Here is a 26,568-nt window from a genome sequence, read left to right as displayed (position 1 = left end):
AGTCCCAGTCCCCGTCCCCGGCCCCGGCCCCTCCCCGCCCGGGCTTGACCCGACTCCCTGTCTTCCCGCAGAGCTGTACTTCCTCATCGCCCGGTACCTATCGGCGGGCCCGTGTCGGAGAGCGGCCCAGGTGAGTGCGGGCCCGCGGGCGGCTGCGGACTTGGCGTCTCCAGTGTCCCCGCCGCCGCCGGGGGTCGCGGGTGGTGGGCGGGGGTGAAGCGGGCGCACCCCGGGCCCGACCCCACCCCTGACCGCGCGTTTCTCGGCCGCAGGTGCTGGTGCAGGAGCTGGAGCAGTACCAGGTCTGTGCGCGCCCGTCCCCGCGCTCCCTCGCGTCCCTCCTCCCGACCTTGCCCTGAGGGATGCTCGCCCCTCGCCCCCCGCCCCCCGCCCGCCCCGCGCCTGAGCGGTGGTCACTCGTGTGCGTTTCGTGTCTTTCCAGTTGTTGCCGAAGAGATTGGACTGGGAGGGCAACGAGCACAACAGGAGCTACGAGGAGTTGGTGAGCATTGGGCACGTTTGTTCCCCGGGTTTTCCGTGCACCGCCCCCCGCCCCCCGCCCCTTCCCCTTGCGGGGACCCCGGCCCGTGGGGTGCAAAGTGTGACCCGCACTTGGGGGCGGCCCGGGGATAGCTGCGTTCCCTGCTGAAGATGTTTTGTTTTTGAGGCGGCCAGGTTTGTTTTGGCAGGAAACAGTCATGGGGGGCGGCGCGGGGCGGAGCGGTGGGGGCGACTCGCGGAGGTCCAGCGGGAGGGGTGGGGCTCCAGGTGCCGCCGCCTCTGCGGGGGTGTGGCGTGCGCAGCCAGCCATTCAACTGGGCGGTTTTATTCGCTTCCTCCCCGCCACCGCGCTTGTAACTCGCGCTCTGATTGGCCTCCCTGCTCTTGCCCCGCCCGGGTCTGTCCCCCACTTGTTCCCTAGGAGTAGAATCATTGGTCTCTGAAGGTGGAGAAATGTTCTTGTGTTGAGCTTTTTATTTTTTGTTTTGTCAGCAGCGTCATAAAAATCTTGCAGCTGTATGAATATGCCACTGTAGTGCTTGTGCTCCTTTCCACTGTACAATATTTGTTGAACGCCGTAGTTGATGAGTTTCACACTGATCTTGTAGATAATACAATAAAGTGCTTTAAATAGGCACTTATTTTTGTTTTGAGCTCGGTTAATCGTGCATTACAGTATCATTTCTTTTGTGAACCTGTTCAATGTCTCTATATAACTTGCTTTTATCTATAGTTACAGCAGTTGCAGGGATTCGTTTGTTTTTACTGGAGACATTTTTCAGGAATATATTTTTGCCATTTCGTTATTAGGATAAAGGAATTCATTAATTGCCAGGCCATATTCAGCATCTTGTATAAGGAAAACAATTGAGAAAGAAAAGAGCTTCTGAGTGATCTTTTACCACAGTTTGAAGACCTATAACACTTCAGTGGTAGAGTATGGTGGCAAGTGAAAAGAAGAAAAAAAAGTGGTAGAAGATTACCGGTTTTGAATTAGACAACAGAAGAAACCAGAGGATGTGTTATTTCCATGAACAGTTAACACTTGAAGCCTGGTGCAAGTAATAAATAATTTTAATATTTACTTTCTTAGATTTTGAAGTAAACACTTAAAAGTGGATGTTTTCAAGAGAATGAGTTCTAAAAATTCTGATGGCAATGTGTTGAGTTTGACGTTTTGAGATAGTTTTTTTTTGTAAACGTTGAGGAAACATTTAAAGGACGCCCTTTTTTAGTTTTCTTCACGGGTAATATAGCCTTATCGGTGAAGTGGAAAAGCATTATTGGTTATGATGCTGTAGTCGTGCTACCTGAGAGAAAGTAACTTGAAACAAATGTAGTGCTGTAACTACTGGAAAAGTTACTTTTAAAGTACATTTATAGGGGCTGGGTACAGTGGCTCATGGCTGCAATCTCAGCACATTAGGAGGCCGAGGTGGGAGGATCACTTGAGGCCAGGAGTTCAGACCAACTCTATCTCCACAAAAAATAAGTAACAGAAAATTAGGCGGATGTGGTGGTGCGTGCCTGTAGTCCCAGCTATTTCGGAGGCTGAGGCGGAAGGATCACTTGACTCTGGGAGTTTGAGGCTGCATTGAACTATCCTCCTGCCACTGCACTCCAGCCTGGGAGATGGAGCAAGGCCTAGTTCCTTTTTAAAAAAAAAGAAATGTATATAAATTTTTTGGCTTTTGTTGCTAGAATTGCTTAAAACCCTACTTACTATTGTTTAAAATCACTTAAATTCTGTGATATGGCTATGACATATGGCATCTGTTATTGCCTCCCTAATTTGGTCTGTCTGGTGGGTATCCTTTCTTTTTTACCTTCTTTTCTGCCCTCCAGTCCCCCAGGACTGAGTGATGATGAGCCTGCTGTGTAGAGAATTATTCTTTTGTTAATGGTATATGTATAGTTTCTAAACTTTCAAAGTCTTTTAAAAATACCTTATTAAGAAGTATTCCAGGCCAGCTGCAGTGCTTCACCTGTAATCCCAGCACTTTGGCAGGATGCTTGAGGCCAGGAGTTCCAGATCTGCCTGAAGTGAGGTGGAGGATGTAGTGAGCCCTGATCAAGCCACTGTGCTCCAGCCTAGGTGAGCGAGACCCTGTCTCGAAACGCAACAACAGAAAAGAAGTATTTCAGATGTACACAAATGAGAATAATATAATGCATCCCTGTATATCATCAAATTTGAATAATAATTATTTTTTTTTGAGACAGTCTGTTTTGAGGAGCAACCTCGGCTCACTGCAACCTCTGCCTCCTGGGTTCAAGTGATCCTCCTGCCTCAGCCTCCTCAGTAGCTGGGATTACAGGCACCTGGTTAATTTTTGTATTTTTAGTAGAGATGGGGTTTCACCATGTTGACCAGGCTGGCCTTGAACTCCTCCTGACTTCAGGTGATCTGCCTGCCTCTGTGTCCCAAAGTGCTGGGATTACAGGCACCTGGCTAATTTTTGTATTTTTAGTAAAGAAGGGGTTTCACCATGTTGGCCAGGCTGGTCTTGAACTCCTGACTTCAGGTGATCTGCCTGCCTCTGTGTCCCAGAGTGCTGGGATTACAGGCGTGAGCCACTGCGCCTGGCCAACAAATTTGAATTTTGAACGTTACTAACTTGCTATATTTACTTTGGTTGCTATTTGAGGTATACATATATTTTAAGAAACTATCAATGGAAATCTTCAAACAAAAAGAATAAGTGACCCACCCACTAGGTGCCCATTTTCCAACTCAGTGATTATCAGAGAATGTTGCATATTGTCTGCTCCCTTGTTTTTAAGCAAATTCCAGAAAGCCATTCATTTCATTGGTTAATGTGTTGGAATGTTTTAAGGCAAATTCCAGACACTACATTTCATCTCTAAGTTTGTCAGAGTTCATCTCTAAAAAATAAGGACTGCTTATTATATCATCAAGTGCCAATATCACAGAGTCCATATCCAGATTTTGTGTTTGTTCCCTGGGTGTCTTTTTACAATTAGTTTGATTTGGTCTTGAGAAAGGTCCATACATGCATTGATTGATTGATTCTCTCCCCACCCCGCCCTGGGTCTCACTCTATTACCCAGGCTGGGGTGCAGTCAGTGATATGATCACAGCTCACTGAGGCCTCCATTTCCCATGCTCAAGCAATCTTCCCGCCTCAGCCCTCTGCCTCCTGAGTAGCTGGGACCACAGGCATGTGCCACCACACCTGGCTAAGTTTTTTTTTTTTTTTTCCTAGAGAAAAAGACTCGCTATGTTGTCCAGGCTGGTCTCAAATGCTCCTCCCAAAGTTGAAATTAACAGGTGTGAGCCACCACACCTGCCCTGATTTTTGTTTTGTTTTTTTTGAGATGGAGTCTCACTCTGTCGCCAGGCTGGAGTGCAGTGGTGTGATCTCGGCTCACTGCAACCTCTGCCTCCCGGGTTCAAGCGATTCTTCTCCTTCAGCCTCCCAAGTAGCTGGGACTACAGGCGTACACCACTATGCCCAGCTAATTTTCATAGTTTTAGTAGAGACGGCTGTTCATGTGGGCCAGGATGGTCTCCATCTCTTGACCTCGTGACCTGCCCGCCTCCCAAAGTGCTGGGATTATAGGTGTGACTCACCGCACCCGGCCCCTGCCCTGTTTATCTTAAATCTCTTTTTATCTTGAATAGTCTTGTTTCTATGCCGTTGATTTACTGGAGACCAAATCATTTATCCCGTAGAATGTTTCACATTCTGTATTTGTCTGATTGTTCCTCATGATGGTAACTTGTTCCTTTTTCTTAGTGGTTTTCATCTTCAGATGAGAATCATCTGGGGAGCTTTATAAAATCTGGTTGCCCAGAGTATGCCCCAAACCAGTTAAATCAGAATCTTTGTGGTGGGACTGGACATCAGTATTTTAAAAAGCTTTTTAGATGATTCTAGTATTAGTGTTTGTAAAGCCACAATTTATCTTAAACTTGTGACTATGCTGTTATTCCAACTTGTATTTGGGGGCAAGAGTATTTTTGGTACTTTTGCTTCTTTTTTTTTTTGAGACGGTGTCATTCTGTCGCCCAGGCTGGAGTGCAGTGGTATAATCTTGGCTCACTGCAACCTCTGCCTCCCAGGTTCATGCAGTTCTCCTGCCTCAGCCTCCTGAGTAGCTGGGATTACAGACATTTACCACTATGCCTGACTACTTTTTGTGTTTTTAGTAGAGACGGGGTTTCAGCATGTTGGCCCGGCTAGTCTCGAACTCCTGACCTTCAGTGATCCACCTGCATCGGCCTCCCAAAGTGCTGGGATTACAGGCATGAGTCACCTTGCCAGGCCTGCTTTTGCTTTTTATAAGAATTGAAGCCAAGTGTGGTGGCTAAGGCTACACAGAGACTTGAGAGTCTGAGGTGGGAGGATCACTTTGTGCCAGGGGTTTGAGAGCAGCCTGGGCAACATAAGCAACACCTCATCTGTAGAAAAAAAATTTACAAAACCTTGGTTTACAGGTGTGAGCCTCTGTGTCCAGCTCCCAAGTTTCTAGTCTCTACCTGCACTGCTATATTGCTAGACTGTAACTCATCAATCACACTGCCATGATCATTAAGCGTTCCCAAGTTGCAAATGAAATATCTATAGAATGATAGATCTCTATAGTCAATGACAATACAGAATCCATAGAGGAAAGAAATTAGCTACCCTCAGGATGAAGGGTCTTTAGAGTTCCACTGTGAAAATTAAATAATGGATTAGTTCCAAGTCTTGTGGGAAATACAAAATTGTAAAAGAGGTTTTTGTTTTACAGGGGTCTTACTATTAAAAAAGGCTCAGCCTAAGACTTAAGGTATCTGGCAGTGCACCCAAGTTCCAAGTCATAGCCTATAATCTTCTATCATAACCTGATTCCTTAATCTTGTAGAGTACTTAAAATGGTAATACTAGTCTCCTCCTAGTTTGGGTAATTAAGTTATAACCCAGGAAGGTTAACAAGCGAAGATGAAGAAAAAAGACAGTACAAATATATTCACACAAGTATATATACATACAATATGTACAGTATATACCTACAAGCATATATACATAAAATATATACATATAATACATTGATATTCATACAAGTATATATTCTGATATAGTAACAAGTTTTGTAATTACTGAGTTACATTTATTTGATAGAGTAAAAAAAAAATTACAAAATAAATTTGAAATCTGTTTACAAGTTTAGTCTTAGAAAATTCATGGTTAGGTTTGTCTAAGTTAACCCTGCTGAGGTGATTAAAATAACCATACACTTCTAAGTGTAGTGAAGAATGCCCAAGGAAATTTGATTAAATGTGTAAGTGGTATAAAATATTTTATGATTAAATTTTCAATTATAACCAGGCTCAGTGGCTCACACCTGTAATCCCAGCACTTTAGGAGGCTGAGGCAGGTGGATCACCTGAGGTCAGGAGTTCGAGACCAGCCTGGCCAACATGGTGAAACCCAGTCTCTACTAAAAATACAAAACTTAGCCGGGCGTGGTGGCAGGTGCCTGTAATCCCAGCTACTTGGGAGGCTGAGGCAGGAGAATCACTTGAACCCAGGAGGCGGAGGTTACAATGGTCCGAGATCAAGCCATTGCACTCCGGCCTAGGCAACAAGAGCAAAACTCCATCTCAAAATAAATAAATAAACAAATTTTCAATTATCAATTAAACAGTAACCAAAGAATAAAAGTAACTATTTGTTTCTGGATTTATAAATAAGATTTGTACTTGAAGGTTTAAGAAAAATGACTACTTGCAATTCTAATAAACCAAATTCTGATTTCAATATAAATGACTTTTAGGTCTGTTCCTCATACAAAAGGACTACTCCAATATATTTCTTTAAATCTTAATGAGTTTCCTAATGATACACTAAATATAAGGATCTTCTGGTATTTTTTCCGGTCAAAGAAAATGGCCCACAAAAATGTAACACATTATTCAATTATTAAGTCTCTTAATCTCTTTTCCTTTAAATAAACCCCTCTACAAACCTAGTCCTTCCCAATTCTTAGGCTCAGTTCTGTAGTTATATTTCCTTCTTCCTCTGTCTTTACCACTCGTATACATGAAAATTACAATTAAATAACATGGATTTGACAGGCCCAATGCAGGGTTAGATATTTAAAGATATCTAGGCTGGGTGTGGTGGCTCACGCCTGTAATCCCAGCACTTTGGGAGGCCGAGGCAGGTGGATCACAAGGTCAAGAGATTGAGACCATCCTGGCCAACATGGCGAAACCCCATCTCTACTAAAAATACAAATAATTAGCCAGACGTGGTGGCGGGCACCTGTAGTCCCAGCTACTCGGGAGGCTGAGGCAGGAGAATCACTTGAACCCGGGAAGCAGAGGTTGCAGTGAGCCAAGATTGCGCCACTGCACTCCAGCCTGGCGACAGAGTGAGACTCGGTCTCAAAAAAAAAAAAAAAAAGATATTTAGAGATAACTAGTCTCAATTCTTTGGTGTGTGTTTTTTTTTTTTTTTTTTTTTTTTTTTTTTTTTGAGTTTGGGTCTCTTGTCCAGGCTGGACTGCAGTGACGCAATGATGAATGGCTCACTGCAGCGTCAAACTCCTGGGCACAGGTGATCCTCCCGATTCAGTGTCCGAAGTAGCTGGGACTACAGGAGTGCACAGCCACACCCAGATAAGGTTTTTTTTTTTCTTTTCGAGACAGAGTCTTGCACTGTCGCCAGGCTGGAGTGCAGTGGCGCAATCTTGGCTCACTGCAACTTCCGCCTCCTGGGTTCAGGTGATTCTCCTGCCTCAGCCCTCCTGAGTAGCTGGGACTACAGGCACATGCCACCACGCCCAGCTAATTCTTGAATTTTTAGTAGAGACAGGGTTTCACCATGTTGGCCAGGGTGGTCTCTATCTCTTGACCTTGTGATCCACCCACCTCAGCCTCCCAAAGTGCTGGGATTATAGGCGTGAGCCACTGCACCAGGCCTAATTTTTGTATTTTTAGTAGAGATGGAATTTCACCATGTTGGTCAGGCTGGTGTCTCAAACTCCTGACCTCAGGTGATCCACCGACCTTGGCCTCCCAAAGTGCCGGGATTACAGGTGTGAACTACTGTGCCTGGCTGGCTGTGCTACCTTAAAAGAGAGTAGTTACTAGTTTCCATAGGCTCACCCAACAACAACAAGTTATTTGTATCTAAGGGATAAAAGTTGAGTGACTTGTTTATTTTCAGATCATATGTATCCTTATGGATTTTTGCAAGCTTACTGTTTTGATTCCTGAGAAAGATTTGTTAAAATCTCCAACTATGGCCAGATGTGGTAGCTCACGCATGTAATCCCAGCACTTTAGGGGGCCAAGGCGGGCAGATCACTTGAGGTCAGGAGTTCAAGACCAGCCTGATCAACCTTGTGAAACCCGTCTCTACTGAAAATACAAAAATTAGCCAGGCATGGTGGTACATGCCTGTAGTCCCAGCTACTTGGGAGGTTGAGGCAAGAGAATTGCTTGAATCCAGGAGGCGGAGGTTACAGTGAGCAGAGATTGCGCCACTGCACTCCAGCCTGGGCGACAGAGCAAGACTCCATCTCAAAAAAAAAAAAAAATCCAAATATGATTGTGGATTTGTTGCTCTTTTTGTCCTTTTTGAAGCTGTTATTAGGTACATTCAAATTTAGGATTTTTGTTTTCCTATTGAATTGACGTTAAATATTAGAAAATGCTTTATTCATTATAATCTTCTTGTCTTCCCATCTACTTTGCCTTACATTAATATAGCCACACCAACTTACTTTTGGTTAGTGATGGCACAGTGTATCTTTTTCTGTCCTTTTCCTTTCAGCCTTTCTGTGTTCACATATTTTAAGTTTATCTCCTGTAAACAGCGTGTAGTTTTATGTGCATTCTTTTAGTGATGTTTTGGTCATTCGTATTTATTTATTTTTTTTTCCAGACAAGTTCTCACTTTGTTGCCCAGGGTGGAGTGCAGTGGCATGATCATGGCACACTGCAGCTTTGACCTCCTGGGTTCAGGGGATCCTCTTGCCTCAGCCTCCTGAGTAGCTGAGTCTATAGGTGTGTGCCATCATGGCCGGCTAATTAAAAAAAATTTTTTTTTGTAGAGACAGTGTCTCACTATATGGCCTAGGCTCATCTTGAACTCTTGGACTCAGACAGTCCTCCCGCCTTGGCTTCCCAAAGTGCTGGGATTATAGGTGTGAGCCACTGTGCCTTGCTCATTTGTATTTAACATAATTAAACATAGTTGGGTTTAAGTCTACCTGTTCTTTATCTCATTTCTTCTTTATTCCTTCTCTCACTTTTTTTTGATTAATCAAGTATTATTTTAAGATGACAGCAAGATTTCAAAAAGGTAAAAAGTATTCTACTTATTCTGTTTTTTTTTTTTTTTTTTGGAGAAAGAGTTTCACTCTGGTTGCCCAGGCTGGAGTGCAATGGTGCAATCTCGGCTCACTGCAACCTCTGCCTCCCGGGTTCAAGCGATTCTCCTGCCTCAGCCTCCTGAGTAGCTGGGATTATAGGCACCCGCCACCACGCCCGGCTCATTTTGTATTTTTAATAGAAACGGGGTTTCACCATGTTGGCCAGGCTGGTCTCGAGCTCCTGACCTCAGGTGATCCACCCGCCTCAGGATCCCATAGTGCTGGGATTACAGGCGTGAGCCACCGCGCCTGGCGACTACTTATTCTGTATTTCTTTCTTTGTTCTTTTTTTTTTGAGACAGGGTCTCACTCTGTCACCCAGGCTAAAGTACAGTGGCATGATCACAGCTCACTGCAGACTCAGCCTCTTGGGCTCAAGCCGTCTTCCAGCCTTAGTCTCCTGAGTAGCTGGAACCACAGGCACGCACCACCACACCTGGCTATTTTTTTGTAGAGATGGGGTTTTGCCATGTTGCCCAGGCTGGTCTGGAACTCCTGAGCTCAAATGATCTGCCCTCAGTCTCCCAAAGTGGACCTCGCCTGGACTAACTATTCCTTCTTTCTTCATTTTTTTAATATATATTTTTTTTTTTTGGAGATGGAGTCTTGCTCTGTTGCCCAGGCTAGCGCGCAGTTGCGTGATCTTGGCTTACTGCAACCTCTGCCTCCCGGGCTCAAGCGATTCTCCTGCCTCAGCCTCTCAAGTAGCTGAGATTACAGTCGCCTGCTACCATGCCCGGCTAATCTTTGTAGTTTTAGTAGAAATGGGGTTTCACCACATTCGCCAGGCTGGTCTTGAACTCCTGACCATTAGTGATCCACCTGTCTTGGCCTCCCAAAGTGCTGGGATTACAGGTGTGAGTCACTGCACCCGGCCTCTTTATTTCTTTTTAGTTATATATCGTTTTATTATTCTTTTGGTGGTTTCCCTAGAGGTTTCAATATACATTACCAATATGCATTACATTAGTTCCTTTACCACTTCCCAAATAAATGAAGTTATAACTGTTAGTTGTCGCCATCCTGTCGCTTTGAGCTAGTAATCGTTTTTTTTTTTTGAGATGGAGTCTCACTCTGTTGTGCAGGCTGGAGTGTGGTGGTGTGATCTCGGCTCACTGCGACCTTTGTCTCCTGGGTTCAAGCAATTCTCCTGCCTCAGCCTCCCAAGTAGCTGGAATTGCAGGAGCATGAACCACACCCAGCTACTTTCTGTATTTTTAGTAGAGATGAGGTTTTGCCATGTTGCCCAGGCTGGTCTCGAACTCTTGGCCTCAAGTGATCTGCCTGCCTGGGCCTCCCAAAGTGCTGGGATTACAGGCATGAGCCACCATGCTCAGCCTTACTTTTTTTTTTTTAAGATGGGATCTCACTCTCACCTAGGTGTGAGTGCAGTGGTGTGACCTTGGCTCACTGCAACTTTTACCTCCCAGATTCAAGTGATTCTTGTGCCTCAGCCTCCCAAGTAGCTGGGATTACAGGCATGTGCCACCATGCCTGGCTAATTTTTGTATTTTTAGTAGAGGTGGGGTTTCGCCATGTTAGCCAGGCTGGTCTTGAACTCCTGACCTCAGGTGATCCGCCCACTTCAGCTTTCCAAAGTGCTGAGGTTACAAGTCTGAGCCACTGCTCTCAGCCCGGCCTTACCACATATTATAAAAATTTCAGGATGTTATTACTGTTGTTTTAAAGTCAGTATTCACTTGCTTACCTACCTATACATCTTTTCTGGTATTTTAAATTTCTTCCTCCACTTCCATGGGAACTATTTGTGGTAATTTTTCTTCTGTCTGCATAATTTATTTTGTTATTTCTTTTAATGAATGTTTGGCCGTGCTTGGTGGCTCACGCCTGTAATCCCAGCACTTTGGGAGGCCGAGGCGGGTGGATTACCTGAGGTCAGGAGTTCGAGACCAGCCTGGCCAACATGGTGAAACCCCTTCTCTACTAAAAATACAAAAATTAGCTGGGTGTGGTGGCGTGTGCTTGTAATCCCAGCTACTTGGGAGGCTGAGGCAGGAAAATCGCTTCAACCTGGGAGGTGGAGGTTGCAGTGATCCAGGATTGGGGCCACTACACTCCAGCCTGGGCCACGGAGCAAGACTGTCTCAAAAAAACAAAAAACAAAAACACAAAGCTTTTTAACAAAGGTTTGTTGACAGTGACTTCAGTAGCTATGGAATTCTGGTTCATAGTCCTTTTTTTTTTTTTCCGGCACATTAAAGATGTCCTACTGCTTTATGCCTTCCTAATGTTGAAAATTTAGCAGTCTTATTGCTCCTTTGAAAATAATGTTTTTTTGGTCTGGTTGCTTTTAGGATTTTTATTTTGTCTTTGATTTTCAGCGGTTTTACTATGTTGTCCTGTAGTCATGATCCCAAATTACCCCAAAATTTAGCAGCTTAAAACTACACTGATTTGTTGTTATCTGCCAGTTTCTGTAAGTCAGCGGTCCAGATACATCTCAGATGGGTTCCCTGTCTCCTTTTCTTTGAAGGTGCAGTCAAAATGTTGGCAGAGTTGGGGTTTTAGCTGAAGGCTTGACGGGGGAGGAATAGGCTTCCAAGCTCATGTAGTTTTGGCAGGATTCGGTTCCTGGAGGATTGTTTGACTGAGGGCCTCACTTTCTACCTGACTATTGGCCACCCCCAGTTCCTCACCCTTTTGGTCTTTCCGGTGTGATAGTTTGAGTTATCAAAAGATGAAAGCTGACGAGGCAGTAGAGTCTTAGCAAGACAGAAGTCACAATTGTAACCTAATCATAGAAGTAGTATCTTCTCAATGTTACTGTTTTCTGAAGTAACTGAGGAGGGGATTTCTCAAGTCTGACTACCAAGAGGTTTGGGCACTATTAGCGGGCATGTCAGAAGCTGCCTTTCACATGTGCACCTAGGTGGTTTCCTTTTTTTTTTTTTTTTGTGGGAGCCTTGCTCTGTCACCCAGGCTGGAGTGCAGTGGCGCCATCTTGGCTCACTGCAAGCTCCGCCTCCTGGGTTCACGCCATTCTCCTGCCTCAGCCTCCCCAGCAGCTGGGACTACAGGCACCTGCCACCACACCTGGCTAACTTTTTTGTATTTTTAGTAGAGACGGGGTTTCACTGTGTTAGCCAGGATGGTCTTGATCTCCTGACCTCATGATCTGCCCACCTTGGCCTCCCAAAGTGGGTTTTCTTTGCATTTATTTTGCTTGGGTTCTCTGAGCTTTTTGAATAAGTGGTATGATATTAAATAGTTTAATGTGTAATTGAAGTCCCAAGTGGAAAGGATAGAGGGGAGAAGTAGTTTGAAGAAATAACAGCTAAGCATTTTTGAACATCTGGGCCATCTCTAGGTCTGCTTCTATTGACTATTTTCCCTCTTGACCATGGGTCATATATCTGGCTTTGTTGTGTATCTCATCTTTTTTTTTGAGGTATGTTGTAACTTTTTGTGTAAAAAGAGTAGAGGCTGCAGTAATGTATTTACCTCTGGTAAAGATGTGCTCTTTTCTCAAGCAGTTAGTGTGTGAGACAGGGTCAATCTAATTTGTAATTGGTCATCTCTGAGCTTTGTTACATTCAGTAAATCACTGGCTTTCCATGCTTTGAGAGTGGCATCAATACTTTCCCTTCCAGCAGAGTTTGACATTTGGCCCTTGTGAAATTTCTGAGATGTCTTATTTTTTACATTGGAGTTGCCACCTTTCCAAACTTTGTGAGATCTTGTTCTACTTTGTACCTGACTGCCAACTTTTTAGGTTGCTACGGAGTTCGCTCTGCCTTGCCGTCCTGCTCTAGGCTTTCCATGTCAGAAGAGATCATTCTCCACCCTGTTGTTCTATCTCTAGCCTTAGGAGGGGCTCTGCAGTGCATTTGGAATGTAAGGTTTCTTCCAGGGCTGCCCTGGCTTTAGTGTTTGGGCCCTACGCAGTTGGTGAAGGTCTGTGGGAAAAAATTGTGGTAGGTGTGCAGACTCACTGTAACTGAGGCTCCTTAGGATTCTAATCAGTCATGCTGGCCACAAGTAGTCATTAAGTTTGTTAGAGGTTTGAGTGGTTTTTTCTTATTCTTGTCTGAGGTCAGTTCTTCCTGCCTCTCTGCTAGGGATGTAAGCAGCTATGAGTCCCTTTTCTTTAACTTTATTTATTTTTTTGAGATGGAGTTTCACTCTTGTCGCCCAGACTGTGGAGTGCTATGGCATGATCTTGGTTCACTGCAACCTCTGCCTCCCAGGTTCAAGTGATTTCATACCTCAGCCTCCTAAGTAGCTGGGATTACAGGTGCCCACCACCACACCCAGCTAATTTTTGTGTGTTTTTTTTTTTTTTAGTAGAGATGGGATTTCACCATTTCCGCCAGGCTGGTCTTGAACTCTTGACCTCCAGTGATCCACCTGTCTCGGCCTCCCAAAGTGTTGGGATTACAAGCGTGAGCCACTGCGCCCGCCCTGAGTCCCTTTTCTGTTCCCAGAAAAGCTTGTACTTTCTGGGATTAGTTAATGTAGATTTTTCTTTGTTTCTTCAGCTGTGATGGGTTTATACATTTTTTAAAGTTTATCCAGCCTATTCTCATTGTAGAGATGAGAGCAATATCTTTTATCTTTTATGTTGGAGTAAATAAATGATTATTTTTCATTTAAAATTATGAGAGACATATATTTGTCTATAGTTATCCATAGGTATATCCACTTTTGGTTCCTGGCACCTAGTAGGCTGTCAGTACTTACTGAAAGAATTAATGTTTTTTACTGCCTAGTGTGTTGTTGAGAACCAGTTATCCATGATTTGGATACTAAATGATGTCTTGTAGGATCTTTGATATCTTAACATCTCTCTCAAAGATGTATTCTTCACTTACAGGCCAGTTAGCGTTTTTTTTTTGTTTGTTTGTTTTTTTTTTTTTTGAGACAGGTGGGTTAGTGTAATATATATATATATTTTTTTCTTGTTGCCCAGGCTAGAGTGCAATGTCACGATCCTGGCTCACTGCAACCTCCACCTCCTGGGTTCAAGCGATTCTCCTGCCTCAGCCTCCCAAGTACCTGGGATTACAGGCACGTGCCACCATGCCTGGCTAATTTTTGTATTTTCAGTAGAGAAGGGGTTTCACCATGTTGGCCAGGCTGGTCTCAAACTCCTGACCTCAGGTGATCCACCTGCCTTGGCCTTCCAAAGTGCTGAGATTACAGGTGTGAGTCATCATGTCCGGCCCAGTTAGTGCAATTTTGAGTAAAGTCTTGATTTCAAGTCTTGAGATTAAGTTTTGTTAGCTCTGCAACCTTTTTTCTTTTTCAGAGGTGCTTTTCCGGGTCATTTGCATATAAATTTTAGAACAAAATTGTCAATTTCTACAAAAAAAAACTTGCTGAAGTTTTGAGTGTTACAGGTTTGAATCTGTAGCTCAAATCTGTAGATCAGCTTATTGCTTATTTAAGTCGTCTTTAATTTCTCTCAGCATGTTTCAGTTTTCAGTGTATGTTTTTCACATTTTGCCAGACTTATCCCTAAGTATTTAATAGTTTTTGATATTATTAAACTGTTGTCATTAAAACTTGCTCTCCAACTAGGTCTTGTCCAATAAGCATGTGGCTCCTGATCATCTGTTGCAAATCTGCCAGCGCATCGGTCCTATGTTGGATAAAGAAATTCCACCCAGTATTTCAAGAGTCACTTCTTTACTTGGTGCAGGAAGGCAGTCTTTGCTACGTACAGCAAAAGGTACCTTAATTTGAAGAAGTGTTCTGCTTTGTATTAATAGCCTAATAATTATAATTGTGAAGTAATGTAAGCATTGTGGAAGAAAGGTGATAATGTAACTATAAATCATGCTGTGGACTATAAAATTCTCTGCATTTAGCATAGAACATTGAATTTTATTACATAAGTGTTTAATGGGTCCTTCTGCATTAAAAAGTTGATAAAGATATAGATGTTAAGCTAAAAAGCTTGAATTTATTCTGAGATATTGTTTGAGGTTTTATCAATGTGAGTTCTTAATTTCCCATTTTGTAGCTCACTCATAACTTCATTGAATGTAATTGTATGTGTCTAATAAACTCTTTAAATGCTAGAGGTATTTCATTTGATATTTAGCTTCTGAAAGCCCTTTGTTATAAAGGGAAGTGATTTTCTAAATTTGGTAGCAGCTTGAAAACAAGCACTAAAAATGTAAAATTGCATGGTTCTTTTTTTACTAATTTAATTTTTTTGCCAAGTTATGTGCTAGCAAAATGTTTGAAATTGCTATTCTTTTTCTGTTAGCTTGGTATATATGACTTAGACTAAGTATATGTATGTGATATAATACATGTGTACATGTGGCTAAACTGCTAATGGGCAAAGATTGTTGGTTCTTCTGATCCTGAGTATACATCAAGTTCATCCCATGATTATTTTTTATTACAAGCTATTGCTGATGTGATGCTACTCTTAGCTGCACCACCAGTATAAAGCTTAACTGAGAAAGAACACCCCTCCCTCTTAGTTCCGTGCCAGACTTGTTTGTTAGCTTTAGTTGTTTCTTAGTGCTCTAGCCATGTCACCCTGTGGCACTAATCAGGAAACTGTTTATATTCTTCCTCTTCTGTGTCCCTATTCACTTTGTAATTATTCTATTTTAGCTGGTTATATGGTAGTTAATTGGTAGCCTGTTTTCCTTTGTTTTCTTTACTTGTGTCAAGCTCCATGTCGTTGTTTTGTGATGAGCAGTGATTTAGAACTGGCCAGACCTTAAAAGAGTCTTCAGCAAGCTGCCCTAGGGTAGGGGCATATTCTCTGTTTGTTTTGTCCTGGTACCCCAGGAGGACGCCTTGTAACTGCTCTTTGGTCGTGAGAGTGGTAATGAATCCATTCATGTAAAATGCAATATGTCTGTTAGTTTGGGGCACCCGAGGCTCAGTAGAGGTTTAGTATGATGCCTTCCCTTTCTTCTTTGAGTTACGAAGAAACTAATTTCTGGCACAGTGTGACTGCTTCAGACCTATGTTCTGCTGCTATCTCCTGTAGAGGAGGGCAGACTTTTTTTTCTTGGTGCATTTGCTGGTAGGTCAAGGAGGGATGGACTTTGAATTAGTGTTCAGAGTCACAGATCCTACGTATGTGCTTTTCAGTAGAGGATTTTCTGTGATCCTAAAATGAAGGGAAAGCTATATAATTTATTGGTACTTCCTAAAGATAGAGACTAACGTCATGGTAGTATCGGCCAAATTAATTTTAAAACTGAGCAAGTCATGAATTTTCATATAAATCAAAGAACTTTTTCCTTATAAAAGCTTCCATTTTTGAAAAGTTGGATCAGTTGTAAGACCTTTTATCTTTAGTATTGTATGATATAATTCTACATTGAAAAATAAACACTTGGCATTAAATGGGACTTGGAGTCAAAAGATCTGGTTTTATGGTCCATCTTTACCAATCATTTGCTGTGGATCTCTTTAAAGGTCCTAGAACCTTTGAGCCTCAGTTACCTCACTTGTAAATTGGCAAAAATACCTACCTCACAGGGTTGTTGTGAGGATTCAATGAGCTAATGTATGTTGAAAGCACTTTGTGAATTGTAAAGTGCTACACAAATGTTAGTTGTTGTTGCTGCTGTATCTGAGATGTCTTAATTTTCTTTTTCTTCAGAAATAGTCTAATAAACCTCCAGGGCTTTTCTGTTAAAGTATATTAGTTGGTAAAATGTTGAATAAACAGTTTATTACAATATACGTAAGTATTCTATAAAATCTTTCTTGGGGTTAACTTTCAAGATTTTATGTGTATCTAAAATTCATTTTAAAGACTGCAGGCACACAGTTTGGAAGGGCTCTGCCTTTGCTGCTCTTCATAGAGGAAGACCTCCTGAAATGCCAGTGAATTATGGTTCCCCACCAAATCTTGGTAAGTAAGGTTGGCCTTTGAGATGCCTGAAATAATTCTTTTTAAATTTCTCAACAACCTTTGTAAATGCTGTATTAAAATTTAAAAGGAAATACTGGTTGAAATGTTGTTTTAATAGTAATAAGTATCAAATGTCAAATTATTGTTAAAATAATTACTAAAAATAAAATTAATAAAAAAATCTTTTTGTAGTAAGAAGTCTATGTTAGTGAATACAGAAGAATAGAATTGGGAAGAAATTGTGTCATTAGGGCTTCTTGAACATAGATTTTTGTGACCCTCTAGAAATCGTTGAGTTTTTCTTAGATTTTTCCTTATCGGCTCTCCCTTAACCATTTTCACTGTTTTTATTTCCTAGTGGAGATACATCGAGGAAAACAACTCACAGGGTGTTCCACTTTTAGTACAGCATTTCCAGGAACTATGTATCAGCATATAAAAATGCACAGAAGGATTCTCGGACATCTATCTGCTGTTTACTGTGTAGCATTTGATAGGACAGGACATAGAATCTTTACAGTGAGTTAAAATTTTGAACTTGATTTAATGTCATCTAGAGTACTTTAGTGTGCTTCAGAATCATCTAGGAAATCTTAGTTTCTGTTTCCCATCCTCAGAGATTTTGACTCAGTAGGTATGGTGTGGGTCTCACGAATTTGTATTTTTAATAAGTGCTTCAGCTGAAGATAGGACTCTGCTGTTTTGAAAGACAGTGATTTAGAGTAGTGGTTCTTAAATGTGATATTTAAGGATGCTTAAAAATAGACATACCTAATACTTTCTCTCTAGCACATTCTAGACTTACTGAATTAGATTACATTTTAATTAAATATATGTATTAACTGTAAACCCCCCAAAATAAAAAGCTCCTCAGACCTCTACAAGTGATTCCTGTTCACATTAATCACTGGTTCAGGAAAATGCGTTGATTATAAAATAACCCATCCATTAGTGTTCAAGTAAGTATTAAAAACCTATCTGAAAAAATTTGGAATTTATCATTTTAATGTTTTAGGGGTAAATTAGGATAGGTGAGAAGTTTAACTTTCATTTTGCGGGTGTACAATTCAAGAGTTAGATAATCAAATGTTTCTTGAATGGGTGCTGGCTAGTACTGTAAACTTGAGACTGTGTTGTTTGTGAGGAGGCTATTCCCACAACTTTTGTTTGTTTTTGGGATTGCCACTTAGTCCTGTTTCTCACACTGTGAAGTATAGATCTGTTCCAACATTCATCACATTATTTAGCTTGATGTGAATAGACTTTTTTTTTTTTAGGCGGAGTCTCGCTCTGTCGCCTAGGCTGGAGTGCAGTGGCGCAATCTCCGCTCACTGCAAGCTCCGCCTCCTGGGTTCACACCATTCTCCTGCCTCAGCCTCTCCAGTAGCTGGGACTACAGGTGCCAGCCACCACGCCCGGCTAATTTTTTGTATGTTTTAGTAGAGACGAGATTTCACCACCTTAGCCAGGATGGTCTCGATCTCCTGACCTTGTGATCCGCCTACCTGGGCCTCCCGAAGTGTTGGGATTACAGGCGTGAGCCACCGTGCCAGGCCTAGACTAACATTTAACCATTGTTAGTTGATATAAGAGAGCCGTGAACTTTGAGTTGGACTTATTACTTTGCAGAGAACTTGGGGGAAAATAGTATTGGTAATGGAGTCTGACCCGTAGAAATGATACCTCGGCAGTATCTTTATGTAGACTTTCTTTGCCTTAAAGAAAAATACTGTTATTCCGTAAGTGTTCTGACCATAAGTCATAATTTATTATGTAAATAACAGTGTTCTATAGTTGGAAAGAGAGAAGTTAAAGAAAGTTAATTTGGATGGCATATAAAAGGTATTCTTTTAATATTATTTAAAAGATGTGCTGTACTAACATTAATTTTTGGATATATTTTTTCTTAGGGTTCAGATGACTGTTTGGTAAAGATTTGGTCAACACATAATGGCCGCTTGTTATCTACATTAAGAGGTCATTCTGCAGAAATTTCAGATATGGCAGTAAACTATGAGAATACAATGATTGCTGCGGGGAGCTGTGATAAAATTATTAGAGTGTGGTGCTTGAGAACTTGTGCCCCAGTTGCTGTGCTCCAAGGACACACAGGATCAATTACATCTTTACAGGTAAACTTCTAGCTTAGTGGGCACATTCCTATATATATTTTCACCTTTTTCTTTAAAACAGTTTCTTTGGAATTGAGAAATAGTAAGATGTGTATTAGTAACTATATGTTTTAAGTAAGAGAAATGATAATCATTCATACTTCCACAAATCATGGAAGGCTGATGAAGATCTAATGCATATTTACATGAAGGCTTATTGATATTTTGGGGTTTATGGTTGAACTGGATGAGTGTCAATTAGAAACTGGTGATAGATTAATTATTTTTCAACTTTAAAACTTGTGGATTTTGCTAAGTTGGTTTTTTTTTTTTTTTTGAGACTGAGTCTTGTTCTATTGCCCAGGCTGGAGTGCGGTGGTGTGATCTCAGCTCGCTGCAACCTCCGCCTCCTGGGTTCAAGCGATTCTTGTGCCTCAGCCTCCCGAGTAGCTAGAATTACGGGTATCCACCACCACACCCGGCTAATTTTTGTATTTTTAGTAGAGACAGGGTTTCGCCATGTTGGGCAGGCTGGTCTCAAACTCCTGACCTCAAGTAACCTGCGCGGCTCGGCCTCCCGAAGTGCTGGGATTACAGGCGTGAGCCACCGTGCCTGGCCGCTTAGTTGATTTAATTTACCAAAATATTTAAAGTTTTTTTTCACAATAAGCAGAGGATAATTTTGAACCTATACAGAGTAGACAGAATAGTATAAACCCTTATGTATCTGTCAACTCATGGCCAATTCTTTCCTAACTGCTTCATCTTGTACCTAAAGCAAATCCTAGATTTTATATCATTTCTTCTGCAAGTATTTCATTCTGTATTTCTAAAAGATAAGGATTCCCCTCCCCACTTTTTTTCATAGCAACTGTTATGGAAGGAAAAGATTCCTTTTTAAAACAACTACAACACTATTATCACACTATTTATTGATGTTCAAGTTTCCAGTTGTCTCATAATGGTATTTTATTTAGGTTGTTTGAATCAGGAGCAAAACAAAGCCTGCATGTTACAATTGGTTGCTATAGAATAAAAGAAACTTAAAATATAAATTTCATCTACCTATGCAGTTAAAAAAAATTCTCTTGCAGTTTCTTTGTTAAGGACCTAGGTTATCTATAGTTTCCCCACAGTTTGGATGTTGCCAGTTGTATCCTGTTGGAGTAGTTTAATATGTTCCTCTGTATTTCTATTAAGTTGGTTATTGGATCTAGAGCAGTGGTTCTCTTTAATGTGCATGAGAATCACCTGGAGGGCTTGATTAAAACATTGTTAGGCCCTGCTCCCAAAGTTTGATTCAAAACGTCTGGGGTGGGGGTATGAGAATTTCATCACTGATAGAGAATTGATCACATTGAGATGTAAGTTCTTCCATCAGAAGGCACAAAATGTCTAGTGTTTTTCTGTATTACTCACTGATGATGATTGCCTTACATCCATTAGTTATTAGGGACAGAAAATGTTACTTTTACTAGTGCAAGGTTCTCGGCTCTCAGTGTAACAGAAATTAATAGGAGGCTAGGCAGACTTCCCAGACCAGATTTATTAAGACTTATGCTGAGATTTATTAAGACTTGTGCCTAGCAGTGGCTCATGCCTGTAATCCCAGCACTTTAGGGAGGCTGAGGTGGGAGGATCACTTGAGCTCACAAGTTTGAGACCTGGCCTAGGCAACTTAGCGAGACACCCCCACCCCCTCCACCCCCCCAAAAAATTAGTTTGGCAAGGTAGCACACACCTGTAGTCTCAGTACTCCTGAGGTTGAGGGAGAATTGCTTGAGCCAGAAGGTTGAGGCTGCAGTGAGCTGTTATCGCACCAGTGCATTCCAGCCTGGGTGACAAAGTGAGACTGTCTCAAAAAAAAAAAAAAAAAAAAAAAAAAGGCTTATGCCTGAAACATTGGAAATAAGTGAGACAGTGAAGGAAGAAGGGTTCTCTGGCTGGCTTCCCAGGGAAATGCCTTGACGTGTCTTAAGGAGGGTAATGTGCATAACTTATCAGGTAGGTGAACGTTATTACATGTGTGGGATGGAGCACAGGGTGTGCGGATGCACTAAGGAATCATGCTAACACATATGTCACACGATGAGAGGGGCAGGTAAGCCCCTCTGGGCGAAGGTTTTAGTAAATACAATGAGGCTCAGGGTTAGGATTGGTCCTTCTCCTGGCCTTGTGCACATATGGGCAATAGAGTTAACTCTCCTTAGTAGGATTCATGGCGGAATGCTGCTTGTTTTAGTTTTTTTAGATAACTTACAAGGTCTGGTCAGTGAGTATAGGCCAGTGGGGGTGGTACCAAAATGTCTGGTGGTCGGTGGTCACATATGGAAAAACATGTTGGTGGGGTTTGGCCAAGTGCTGTCCCTACTACCCTGTTTCAGTGCTTTTCTATCATTTTTTGAAACTTTGGTTAGGCTGAAGTAAATTGTTAGATGATTTGTAAGGCTTTTATGTTTGATTTATAAAGCTTTTAAAGATACATTGGTGTCTCTCATTAGAATTTGGTTAAAACTGGCGGTGGTTCAATTTTTTTAATGCACATTCACCTAGGCTATATATTACTGGTCACTTAAATAGATTTGGTGTGAAATTTTGTGATAAAAGGCGACTTTTGTTCTAGTCAGTATTCTCAAAGGAAAGAGAGTGAGTAGCTGTTTTGGGATGAAGATAGTTATAATTGAGATAGTGGTTTTTGTTTTTGTTTTCTGTTTTTGGCCCAGATGGAGTGCTGTGGTGCAGTCATGGCTCACTGTAACCTCAGCCCGGGGTCAAGGTCTGCCCATCTCAACCTCTTGAGTAGCTAGGGCCACAGGTGTGTGCTACCAACCCCGGCTTTTAAAATTTTTTATAGGGATGGAATCTAGCCATGTTGTCCAGGCTATTCTTGAATTCCTAGGATCAAGCAGTCTTCTTCCTCCACCTCCCAAAATGCTGGAATTATAAGCCTGAGCCACCGCACCTTGCTGAAATGGTGTTTTATTTTGGAAGTTTAAGCAAGATTTTTGGTTTGTGTACTTACTTTTAGTTAAGTATATTGTTCTCTGGAAGATTTTATAGTTTGAAAATTAATTCAAATTCTTGCTAGGTTTCACAGTTAACATTTTATAGTTTGATATGAATGTGTTGACAATATAGTAGCAAATAAGAAAATTTATACTTTGAGAGGGTGCCTGTCTTAAAATCATCTTGGAATTATTTGAAAGTGGAGTTCTAGTCTTCCCTGAAATGATTCTTCTTGTAATGGGGGCTCACATGCATTTATCACCTACTGAATATATCTGAACAATCTAATTGGGTAGTAGTACATTTTTTTTTTTCTTTTTTGAGATGGAGTCTTGCTCTGTTGCCCAGGCTGGAGTGCGGTGGCGCAATCTTGGCTCACTACAACCTCTGCCTCATGGGTTCAAGCGGTTCTTCTGCCCCTCAGCCTCCCGAGTAGCTGGGACTACAGGCACGTGCCACCACACCCGGCTAATTTTTTGTATTTTTAGTAGAGATGGGGTTTCACTGTGTTAGCCAGGATTGTCTCGATCTCCTGACCTCGTGATCCACCTGCCTTGGCATCCCAAAGTGCTGGGATTACAGGTGTGAGCCACCTCGCCCAACCTGAGTGGGTGATTTTAATAGCACCTGAACACAACTGATGAAACTGAGGAGAGAATTAGTGAAGTGGAATTGAGGGCAGAAGAAAATAAATAGAACCAAGTACAATGAGTAATCATTGTAGCCCTAGGGAAAATTAGAGGACTAATAAGAAGACTGATTGCTAGCTTCTTTTTTTTTTTTTGAGATGGAGTCTCACTCTGTTGCCCAGGCTGGAGTGCAGTGGCGCGATCTCAGCTCATTGCAAGCTCCGGCTCCTGGGTTCATGCCATTCTCCTGCCTCAGCCTCCCAAGTAGCTGGGACTACAGGCGGCCGCCACCACGTCCAGCTAATTTTTTGTGTTTTTTAGTAGAGACAGGGTTTCACTGTGTTAGCCAAGATGGTCTTGATCTCCTGACCTCGTGATCCACCCGCCTCGGCCTCCCAAAGTGCTGGGATTACAGGCGTGAGCCACCGTTCCCAGCCTGATTGCTAGCTTCTTAATAGAGATAATGGAAGTTGATAGACAAAGAAGTAATATTTTTAAATTGCTAATAGAAAATGCCAGTCAATAATTCTGAACCTATTAAAATATATCATTGAAGAATGAAAGTATATTAAATGCATATTTAGACAAGCTGAGAACTTCTTAGCAATGGGACAACATTAAAGGGAATTCTAAATAATATTCTTTAGGCGGGGATGTGATCTCAGGTGGAAACTTGGAGATGCAAGAAGAAATGAAGAGTTAAGAAAAAAAAAATGAATGTGTGGGTAAATGGAAATAAACATTGGCTGTGTAAGATAAGTAAATTCTGGGCTTCAAAATACATATGGAATTAAAAAATGAATAGTGTGTGTATCAGGAGGAGGTAACTTCAGTGTTCTAAGATCTTTGCATTGTTCAAGAAGTGGAAAATAATACAAATTTACATTAGACTTTAAGATGAAGATGGAGTTTGAAATCTCTAGAATAACAGCCAAAAGTATGGCAAGAGATTGCATAACTACTAGGCTTAAAAGAGGTGGGGAAATATGTACTAATAAAAAAAGTAAAGAAAGGAGAGAAAAACAGTACTAAGATGATACTGGGATAGTGAATGTCAATGTAAACATAATTATATTACTTCCAAGTACATTAAATGGTCTAAAGCAAGTCTCAACTGAAATAATTCTAAGTATATTCTCTGACAACAGTGTAATTAAGCCAGAAGTTACTAACAGCCAGAATTAATAACAGATAATCCTCACTTTTTGTAAATTTTATGTATAGTTGACCCTTGAACAATATGGGTTTGAATTGCATGGGTCGACTTATATATAGATTTTCTTCCACCTCTGTCACCCCTGAGATAGCAAGACCAACTCCTCTTATTCCTCCTCCTCCTCTTCAGCCTATTCAACATGAAGACAATGAGGATGAAGACCTTTAAGATGATCACTTCTACTTAATAGTAAATATATTTTCTCTTCCTTACGATTTTCTTGATAACATTTTCTTTTCTCTAGCTTACTTTAAGAATACATTATATAAAACATATACAAAAATATGTGTTAATTGACTGTTCATGCAATTGGTAAGGCTTTATCAATAGTTAAGTTTTTTGGGAGTCAGAAGTTATATGTGGATTTTCAACTGCCTGGTGGGGGTTGATACCCTAACCCCTGCGTTGTTCAAAGGTCAACTATACTTCTAAATAATCCATACATCAAAGAAAAAAATCACAATAGACATTTAAGAATATTTCGAACTGATTAATAATGAAAACATTACAAATGAAAACATTACATATTAAAACTTGCGGGAGGTACTCTGGGAGCCAGCCTTCAAGGCGGTGCCCGGTGATTCTTCCCTCCTGGCACTTAGGCCGCTGTAGTCTTCTTGCTGAATAGGGTTGACCTGTGAACTTAGAGATAATTGAGAAAATGGTATAATGTGACTTTCAATGTTTCTGAGGTTACACTACACCATAATGAAATAGCTTTTGTCTTATTCTCTTTAATCACTGGTCTTGGGGGAAGCCAGTTGTTAGGTAGATTGCACACTCAAACTGCCCTATGGAAAGGTCTTCATGGTAATAATTGATGTCTTCTGCTATAGCCATGTGAATAAGCCATTTTGGAAGCATATCCCCCTATTCCCAGTTAAGCCTTTATGTGACTGTGTCTCAGGTCGACATCTTGACTGCATCTCGCAGCCTTGAGACACTGAGCCAGACCTACCTAGCTAAGCTGCTGTTGAATTCTTGGACCATAGAGACTATGAGATAATGAATATTTATTGTTGTCCAGTGCAGCTAAAAATTTTGGGGTAAGTTGTTTCATAGCAATATATAATTCTCTGCTGAAGTTGTGCGGAAGGGGAAATTTACACCCAATTCATGTATTAAAAAGAAGCTGAAATTCAGTGATCAAGTGTATTTCTCAAGAAGTTAGGAGAAGAACAAACAAGAAGAAAGAAATTATGAAGATAAATACAGAAATTAAGGATAGAAAAAATGTGCATAACAGTAGTGAGGATCAACAAAGCCAGAAGTTCTTTGAAAGACTAAAAATACTGGTAAAAGACACATTGTTCAGGGAACAAAAAAGAAACGTGACAACCATTATCAGATTTGAAAAAGGGGTATCACTGCATATCCTTCAGATAATAAAAAGAGGATATTTTAAACAGCTTTATAAAGGAAAATTGAAGGTAAATACAGAGAAAAACAAGACACAAAAAGAGAATCTGAATTGACTTGTAACTATGAAATGCATTGTATCTGTAGTTAAACATTTTCTCTACCTACTTATTATTTAGGTAAAAAATGTTTGGCGCTAATCTCCCAAGGAAGCAATCAGACAAATCCAAATTGAGAAACAGTCTGTGAAACAAATCTCTTATTCCTCAAAAGTTTAGTTTCAAGAAAGATAGAAAGGTGGAGAGCTTTTCAATAAGGAACCTCAGGAAAAGGGACAAACGTTAGTGTAATGTGTGAGCCTTGATTTGGGTTCTGGATTTAGGAGAGAAAAAAGCTGTAAAGGATGCTTGAGAAATTTGGGAAATTTGAATATGGATTATATAATAATGTTTTATCAATAGTTTTTGAAGTATTGATAATCATATTATAGTTATGTAGGAGAATGTCATTGTTAGGAGATACACACTAAGGATTTTAGGGCCGAAGTGATGATGTCGGCAAGGTAGATTTGGATGGTTCATGTCAGTGTGATATCTACATCAGGAAGCAAGTGTTGCAAACTATTAACCATTGGTGAATCTTGATGACCAGTGTATGGGTACTCATCGTACTATTACGACTTTTATCTAGATTAAAAATATTACGAAATTAAATATTTGCAGAAAATGAGCACTATACTATTACAACTGTTAATTTTTTTAGTATTGCTAGGCAAGAACAAAAATGGGCCGGGCGCAGTGGCTCACGTCTGCAATCCTAGCACTTTGGGAGGCCGAGGTGGGCGGATCACGAGGTCAGGAGTTTCAGACCAGCCTGACCAACATAGTGAAACCCCGTCTGTATTAAAAATACAAAAAATTAGCGGGCATGGTGGCGGGCACCTGTAATCCCAGCTACTTGAGAGGCTGAGGCAGGAGAATTGCTTGAAGCCGGGAGGCGGAGGTTGCAGTGAGCAGAGGTCGCGCCACTGCACTCCCTACCAGGTGACAGTGTGAGACGCCATCTCAAAAAAAAAAATGTACAAATACTGGAAATAAAAAACTTTTATTTTCCAGAAGTTTGGTTGCCTACTTAAAATCCAAGAGAACTGAAAAATGCCTTGACAGGTTGCAGTTTCTCTTGTGAAATAATAGCTATTGACCTTAGGTAGTGGTGGTGGCTGCACAGCATTGTGCATGTACTAAATGCCACTGAATTGTTGACTTTAAAATTGTTCATATGGGCCAGGCACGGTGGCTCACGCCTGTAATCCCAGCACTTTGGGAGGCCGAGGCGGGCGGATCACGAGGTCAGGAGATGGAGATCATCCTGGCTAACATGGTGAAACCCCATCTCTACTAAAAATATAAAAAAAAAAATTAGCCAAGCATGGTGGTCAGCGCCTGTAGTCCCAGCTGCTTGGGAGGGAATGGCGTGAACCCGGGAGCCGGAGCTTGCAGT

The 26,568-nt window shown here is 41.3% G+C and overlaps 1 protein-coding gene across 3 annotated transcripts in view; it reads left to right on the top strand.

Annotated features, from left to right (window-relative positions):
- The window catches only part of BRWD1 (bromodomain and WD repeat domain containing 1), a 131,002-nt gene that overhangs the window by 3,556 nt on the left and 100,878 nt on the right, over nucleotides 1-26,568 (top strand). The window contains exons 2-8 of one of the 3 annotated variants that reach the window (XM_054468759.2): nucleotides 72-130; nucleotides 273-302; nucleotides 443-502; nucleotides 14,434-14,584; nucleotides 16,649-16,747; nucleotides 17,106-17,266; nucleotides 18,658-18,879. In XM_054468759.2, the coding sequence (XP_054324734.2) occupies nucleotides 72-130; nucleotides 273-302; nucleotides 443-502; nucleotides 14,434-14,584; nucleotides 16,649-16,747; nucleotides 17,106-17,266; nucleotides 18,658-18,879 (782 nt within the window). Of the gene's footprint in view, nucleotides 1-71; nucleotides 131-272; nucleotides 303-442; nucleotides 503-14,433; nucleotides 14,585-16,648; nucleotides 16,748-17,105; nucleotides 17,267-18,657; nucleotides 18,880-23,838; nucleotides 23,899-26,568 lie in introns of those variants that run through there. The other 2 variants (XM_054468760.2, XM_054468761.2) reach the window with 2 other exon arrangements.

The sequence above is a fragment of the Pongo pygmaeus genome, chromosome 22 (assembly GCF_028885625.2).
Source record: "Pongo pygmaeus isolate AG05252 chromosome 22, NHGRI_mPonPyg2-v2.0_pri, whole genome shotgun sequence".
NCBI classification, from domain to species: domain Eukaryota; kingdom Metazoa; phylum Chordata; class Mammalia; order Primates; family Hominidae; genus Pongo; species Pongo pygmaeus.
This window is presented reverse-complemented; position numbering and strand designations above follow the sequence as displayed.